This window comes from Spodoptera frugiperda, chromosome 25, assembly GCF_023101765.2.
Source record: "Spodoptera frugiperda isolate SF20-4 chromosome 25, AGI-APGP_CSIRO_Sfru_2.0, whole genome shotgun sequence".
Lineage (NCBI taxonomy): Eukaryota > Metazoa > Arthropoda > Insecta > Lepidoptera > Noctuidae > Spodoptera > Spodoptera frugiperda.
In genome coordinates this window covers 18819468-18827578 of record NC_064236.1, presented here as the reverse complement: position 1 = coordinate 18827578, position 8111 = coordinate 18819468, and the positions used below count along the sequence as shown (strand labels likewise).

The window sequence follows — 8111 nt, the reverse complement described above, 5'->3', positions numbered from 1 at the left end:
AATAGCCCACATAACAGACAATAATTGCCGATACAGCTATAATATGTATATCAAAGGCAACAACGCGACTAAGGCCATTTGGACCAACTAATCCATCGTAATTAGAATGCCAAGTAACGCCTACTAACCTAATTATTTTGTCTTTCAAAACACGTATGGCATACCCTGGAGCGCCAGAAATTGGTTATTCAGCGCGCGAAAGCTCCACACGAGAGGGGGAAGAAAGTACCTGCCTGCGCGCGCGCACCTGTTGTCGTGACGCTCGCTCAGTCGCTTTCCGATAGTTGGCCACGCTGCACGCGCCATGAACGCGCGCCCCACGAAATCGCCGCGAGTGTTTAATTTTATCATTACAGTGTGAACTATCAGAATGGATGTTTTGTATATCTGTGTGATCCTGTCCCTCATCCAAGGTTGGTGTCTTTCATTACCACATTATGTACCAGTGCTCGCTGCACTACTTTCTTGGGAAGAGAGATGATGAGATTTCTCCACTTTTTTTGTGTGTTCTTCTTGGTTATAAGTATTGTTTGTATTTGGTTGTTATTTGCAATAGTTTTCCGCTCGGTTGATGGTGAATGTGGGGTAATTTTCTATGGATATTGGGGTCACCATGATGCCTGTCACAGGTGACTGTCTGCGGTTTGTATCTCAAACTTCATGGGACGTGGGTTTGATGATTGCGCTAGGCTCAGTTATCATCTCAAGTTTTCTACTGTTAGTACAATCTGTTATTGAGTGAAATTACCTACCTACTTATGCAGATGCAGTAATTGCCTTTGCCAGTTTATTTCACAGCAAAGTTTAAGCAACAATTTCTTTTTGGAAGATCTCATCGTCGATCATCCTATCTAGAGTAAGTAGCACAGGACTCAGAAGGACGACAGTATCGAATTCTCTGGTCTTCGTGGGGTTTATAAGAGTCGTGTTTATTTGCAAACAATTTTTGTCGAAATTGTTTATTTCTTTCAATATTGGTGTAAAGTCTGCTTTCTTTCCGTCTTTCGTTTCCGAGTAATGTAGGTCAAATATTGTTCGCGTCTCTCTTTTAAATTGCTAAGATTGTGTCTGAGAGAAATGAGAATATCGCGTTTGTGTTTCAATTACTTCAGATTAACGTAAATAATAGCACCAATTAAAATGCAAGGTTTTGAATATAGGGTGATCCAAAACAGATTCCTATCTGCGACTTGGACTAGTATTACAATATCATATATCAATACAAATGATTACGGAGTGACTTTTTATAACTATTATAATATTAGCTATCGTTAATGACGACTGGGCAATATACGCCCAAACTTGATCGTCATCGACGGAACTATCACTAGTTGCTTCATCAGCAAAGCATTTAGCAAACTGGTCGACATTAGTCATTAAAATTAGAGGTCACTTATAATTTTATTATGGTACATAAGGTGCACAAGAGTATATTTTGAACTTAGATATACGTATGAAAATTTAATCAACGTAAGATTGGACATAGAGTAAATATCATTCCAATGAATAGGCATAAAATCAGAAGCAAAGCTCCGATACTCGAGGAAACTAAAGTGCATATAATAGGTTCTTATGTCTTAACCACAGCAAGAGCAAAAGATGCAAAAGAGCTACACTAACCTAGTTCCCTGAGTTACGTTGTTTTGCCCCATTATGTAGATGTAAACAAGAAATCTCCCGCTATCGAAGCACGCGTCACTGTTGAGCGACGAGATTTACAAGACGTGAGTGATAACCGTTCATTAGGTGAGGTGAGCCGAGACAAATTGTGCACACGTAATGCTCGTGACTTCGGGATAAGTTGACTGGAAACCGATATAATGGTGATGTCATTAGAATTGAAAAGTTTGATGATGTACGCGTAGAAGATTAAGAAAACGTTTGCAAGAGTTTTTAGTATTATATGTATCCTTGTACCATTGGTATAATTTGTATGCCTTCTAGTTACGTTTGGTCTTATATGACTATTCATATAATGATGGCGATGGAGATAGAGATGAAGAAATAACATAGATCCTGTTAAGTCAAAATAGAAGTCCAATCATTTATTCCAATTAAACGATATACTTCGTACTTTTGAAACGCCAACAAATAAAGGAATAAATAAATAATCTGACAGTCTGTCCGTCAGTGAAGCTAGGTGCTCATTCCAAAGTGTAACTTCGAATGGAGAAGAACGAGAAAGAAAATAAATTCGTTACTCTTTTAAAGAATAGATATGTTTACAATTTCTCTGATATTATTTTCCAATCAGTAATTGTACATATAAAATATGTGAGAATGATGCAGCAATGTAGGATAAGAAGTTATAGATTGTGGTATAAAATTAAGTTGCACTGACGTTATAATCACCTAGTATGTTAATACATAAGTTAATATAGAGTAGAGATTATGATTCGGTAGAAAATCAAGGACGATTACAACAGAGATGGAGAAATATCACATTATTTATTTATTTATTAAGATCTCAATTTCAATCTGAACATAAAGACAAATTCCTTTTTATGTAAACTCACGAGAAAATTTCAATTTGAAATATTTTGTAAAAACTGCGCGCGCGCTTCATATAGTACATTAATATTTTGTATTAATAATAATTAACTGGAAATTAAATAAGCTAATGGTGCCATGGTCAATAAGTCCATTTAATTGAATTAAGTATAACTTCTATGTATTTATTTTGTCACCCTTTTTAATGTTTTTGTACGTGCTTTCCAATTTTAATTGATACATTCAAAACATTATGGAATTTATAATGATGACTGATTAAATTGATTGAACCTTATGTGTCAAAGGCCTCTCTCGGGTCGCAAAATAAACTTACCGTATCACATTGAATGCGCTCGATTTTGATATTTGCTGTGCACACTCATCTTTAGACACCACATTGAAATACAATAATTTTGATTCTTCTGTCTAACTTCATCGATAGGAGCTTACAGGAGTACAGCAACTTTGTTGGACAATTATATTTAAAAAACCAATTCTGTTGCAGTAAACTCGTCAAAACCATTACCAAGTTCCACACCGTGTCTATCAAGATTCTTAGGGTTATCAATATGTTTAACTGCCATTTTTTTTAACCTTACGTCGTTGTAGTTAACTAGAGCATGAAGCAGTTTGTATGTACGTCTGTGCGTGTGTACTTAACTGTGGACAGTTTAACACTACGCTAACGAATATTTCCCAGATGACAGTTAAGTTGACAAAACGCCTGATGTTAGTGTTTAATTTTAAAATTATGTTCCGCTTCTTACTCGAGTGTGTCTCTTTAATTGAGCGTCTTGTACTCGAGCCAGTTATTATCTATTGATTTTTATTTTATGATTGTTTTACTAGTGTATACCGAGTATCATCTAAATGATTTCTCTTTAATTTGATTTATTGTATTTCTTGTTCTTGTCTCAAAGTATCTTCTACTTCTAATTTTTCCTATTTAGTTTTATTTAAAATGAGTTTGGTATCGTCGCTCTTTTTAGCCAAAATTACGTTTAAAAAAGACGTTATACTTTTTACTTCAAAATTAAATAGCTGTCTGGTTTACATATTATTATGCACAAGTGCAGGCCTCCCCAAGTTACGGGCTGGCGACGGAAGTGCACGAACCCTCACTTCCGGTGATGGCAACTGACCCGTTGCGACCGAAACGAATGCAGGAGTAACATCAAAATGACAGTATTTTTGGACTCTTGCCCAAAACTTTGGAAGACATTTTAATTGAACAATTTATTCTTTAAAGCTCTTTTGAACTGGTAATAAACTCGTTCTTAGGTGGAGGTATTCCTTTTTCCTCAACTTGTAAACGTATATTTTGGGTAAAATTTGTGGTAGTTTCAACAATACAGTAGGTCATATAGTGGCTTAGTAACTACGGTAAAGCATAGACTCACATCCGATCCACACCAACAAGCGAAATGTGGTTGTTCTACGTTAGATTTGACAAAAGACTGTCACATAGTTGTAAGTGTCACTAAAAGGAAGATACAAAATCTTACACAGAAATCAAAATTCCATTATAAAGGTAACATCACAAACCCGGTTATAAAAACGGACAATGATAAAGGATCGATTGTACTAACGCAGTGTATCCCGACAAGAATGCGTTTATTTTTTCACATAAGATGTCCGTTCCCGGATGCCTTCGCGTTGATGACGACAAAAAATGATGCGATACTACGCATTCCGTTTCCTGCAGATACCGATGGTGTAACATTTTGTATCAAACATTATGCAGAAAACTGAGAATTCCTTTCGGTTGCGCAAATTGTTGTTTGTGAGCGCATCACGTTAATGGCTGCAAGTATTTGGAAATGCATTATTTCTTCATTGGAAACTTGTGTTGGGTAATTGTTGCGATGCTGTACAAATATTCCTTTGCTGTTTGGTTCTAGGAAAGGCCAATGTTCAGTTGCATTCTAATTTATTTCTTAGTTACACCCCACTAACTTTTTTCTTAAATTTTGTGTGTCTATAGCCCAGTAAAAATCTTTTACTTGTTGATTTTTTGAGTATCCCTAAGGATAAGGAAAGAGTAAATATTGATATTTGACAAATGCCTAGACAAACAAAAAGTTATTCAAACAGCAAAAAGAGTAATAGGTTTTTTTTATGGGGTAAAATCATCCAATGACTTCTCCCGCAAGGCGGGAGAGGGACGCGGGAAGCAGTGTCAGACTCTTACTGACTAAAGACCACCCCGTTCTTTCTCCAGCTTTGAGCCGGAGGCCCGGTAACCTTTTACGTTGTCCGCAGCTCCGGAATAGTAATAGCCTGGAGTAGGAATATTCTTCGACTCCTTACAGCCATTACTTATCATTTGAAGATATGGGCTTTAATAAGTTCAACACTGCAAGGAACATTGATGCATTGGTAGCCAATCTCAGCTTCGCTACCTGTTATGTTTTGAAGTACGTCTGAAAATCTCGTCGAGGTGTCAACGTGCCAACCCGACCCCGTACGTGCTTCCTCAGAACTTTCACTAGCTCGTCAACAAAACGCTGTTTGTAAATGTTTTGTTACACTTTACCTACGTGCAGTAAAGTAAGAGTGCAGTAATCAGCGCAATGGCTACCTGTTCGGGTCCATTTTGCTACATATTTTCATTATGTTTATGACCTGGGTTAATGGTTATGACAGTTTGTAGGTAAATGTGTATTTACCTTTCTCCAAATGATATGGTCGTTTCGTTGTACATTTTTGTGTTACTTCTAAATTGCTTTAGGGATTTTGATGCAGTTTCTTTTGATTAAGTTATGAGATTTACGTGACAAAGCAGTTTGATTATAATTATTTTTTTATGTTCGTTACACATCACGGGACCACAGGGTCCCGGACCTTTGGAAGGCGTACGAGGGGCCGAAGCCAACTCGCAGAGGCCCGTTAAACAATTTTACTTTAAATGTAATGGGACATCAGCCGCCGATTATCCCTGTATGCACTATGGAAGTACACCAAAGGACAATCCCCGGCTGATGCAGGACTATTGTGCAATATGAAAGAAAAAATGATCGGGTTAATTATAATCAAACAGTTAATGATTATAATAATTATTAAAAATGTTATGTTATATATGTTGACAGTTTTTTAGAAAGTTTTTAAGAATCTGACTGTTATTTTTTGTCTAAGTTACAGGATGACGTTGACAGTTTTTTTTTAAGAATCTGACTATTACTTTTTACTGTTTTACCATGACTGGGAAAAAATTAGGGATATCATTAAACCAGTACATAGATGGTTACTGTTTTAATTTCTTGTTTACTGTACCTAAACAAAAAAGAGTGGCGTTATAAGGTAACTGGACCCCGTGTGTCGCAACATAAAAACTTATAGGATCTCATGGAACAACAGTTTAGTAAGAACTCCATTTAAAATGTGACGGAGAAAGAATCACGTGGAAAAAATAAAGGAAAATATAACAAACGTGTATTCATCAACGTGACGCCAAATCTTGCATAAAGTCTCGTTTTGCATTTCGTAATATGTTTTTTTTTATATCTATAGGTCCTATTTTTCTTTGAACTCACGTGGAAGTGCCATGCTTAGGCACAAATGGGCCGGCTCGACCGGAGTGATACCACGGTTTCACAAAAATTATAATGTTACTGGAAGTCCAATCCTTTTTCAACCACAATAGGCAGACAACGCACATATAACTCCTCTGGTGTTGCGGGTATATGAGATAATTCGTATGCTTGTTTGCCCCTACCTATTGAATATATGCAGTGATTTTTTCAAAGATGAATGTCAGTAATAGTTTCTACCTCAGTGGTTTTAAAATACTTTGTCCACCAAATAACCCAAAATACCTTGCCGGCAAACATTCAATCATCGATACATTGCAGGATAATCGGTAAACATTTCTTACATAATTGTTTACCTTTCATAGATTAGAAACAAAACATTGCTTGTCCAGTAAAAATTGATGTTTATTTCTTGAGGACAATAATACAATCCTCATATTGATATTGTTTGTTTGTGAACAGTTCTTTGTTTATACTGATGTGAGTAAACATATGATGTAAGGGCTAGCGCTGACTGACGGCACGGTATGGTGGAGGATCAAATTATTTTGAATCTTATTTCGATAAAGTTAGAGTTCACATTACTTTATTTCAATACTGTGATGCCGTTTGCCCGCGAGGCGTATGGGCTACGTTGTGTCGAGGAATTATGATTGCTAAGTTAGTTGAAATAAGGTGGTTAATGGCAGAGTGACAGGGCTTTCAGTGTGAGTGCCAAAGTTGATGTCACTAGTTTGTTGAATGAGTTGAACCTATGAAATAAAATACTGCATCCAGTCTGTATTTTACATAACACGCCTGTTAATTATTCTCGAAGGGGTAGGCAGAAGGGGACATAGGTATCAGGCTCCTTACACCAGTTGTTCTAAGTTCCACACATTTTGCTTATTTCCTTTAGGCACAATTTTCGATCGCAGTTAATTGGATCGAATTTACTTCTTGATAAATTAAACGAATCTGGTTTAAAGTACTGGTCTGACTGCCTCGTTGGTCGAGTGGCCGCAAGTGCGACTGCCGCACAAGAGGTCTCGGGTTCGATTCCCGGGTCGGGCAAAGTATCACTGGGCTTTTTTCGGATTTTCGAAAAAAAAATCTCGGTAGTAGCACGGAGTCTGGAATTGTGTCCAGGATATGGCAATAGGCTCACCCCCTATTACATGGGACTTTAACACAAAATGGTGAAAAGTGGGTGTACATTGTATAACATAAAAAAATATATATATAGCGGCATTACGTGCCGTAATGTGCACCTCTGCCTATCCCTTCGGGGATAAAAGGCGTGAAGTTGTGTGTGGGTTTAAAGTACAATGTTCAAGACTAGGCAAAATAAATTATAGTCTCCTATGTATTTTACCGTTATGTATAACAAAATACCTATGGCAGGCAGGCAGAATGTAGGTAGGCTATGTAGTGCCACGACTTGTGCTATCACTAATCATAATAGGAGCGTAACCACATATCGCGATCGGGTGTCAGAAGCGGCGGCGGCGGCGGACCTAGTTTGTGCAACTTCCCTTAGAAAACGGTAAACTGTTGAAATGTTAGGTAATGCCAAGGCAACGATGCGCTTCACCAAGAACCCTGGAATAGTTAATGTAAACGTTAACTGTTATTTCAATGTAACTTCACTAGTTATGTTATGAGTGCCATGTAACATTACCAGACCACCAAAACCAAACCGAGCTTTAAACCTTCAAGAAAAGAGCGTACTCCTTTTTAAAAGGCCGGCAACCAACCTATGACTCCTCTGGTATTCCGGGTGTCCATGGGCAGCGCTGATCGCTTACCATCAAAAAATAGACCTAATGGTCTACTGGTACCTACATACACGTTCGCACTTTCATAATATTGGTAACGACCTCTTTGCTCAAATTCAAATTTCGATTTTTCACACTATTCGCTCGACTATTAAAAAATTTGTGACCACTCCAGTCATTCACCCAACTACGCTCAAAAAATATCAATCGCTCAGCTATTGATATAAATAATAACTTAGGGCGTTCACCGGTTGGCGTCGGCAGGCGTCGGCAGGCGTCGGCAGGCGTCGTCCAGGCGCGCGACGAACGACCCTACGAATTTGGGGACGCGGGT

At 37.7% G+C, this 8111-nt stretch overlaps 1 protein-coding gene across 9 annotated transcripts in view; it reads left to right on the top strand.

Annotated features, from left to right (window-relative positions):
- The first annotated feature begins 249 nt into the window (after window positions 1-249).
- LOC118265693 (CUB and sushi domain-containing protein 3) overlaps window positions 250-8111 on the top strand; it is a 75429-nt gene continuing 67567 nt past the window's right edge. For all 9 annotated transcript variants that reach the window (XM_050704073.1, XM_050704072.1, XM_050704075.1 and 6 more), the window contains exon 1: window positions 250-413. In XM_050704073.1, coding sequence (XP_050560030.1) covers window positions 371-413 — 43 coding nt within the window. In that variant the 5' untranslated portion in view covers window positions 250-370. The remainder of the gene's footprint in view (window positions 414-8111) is intronic.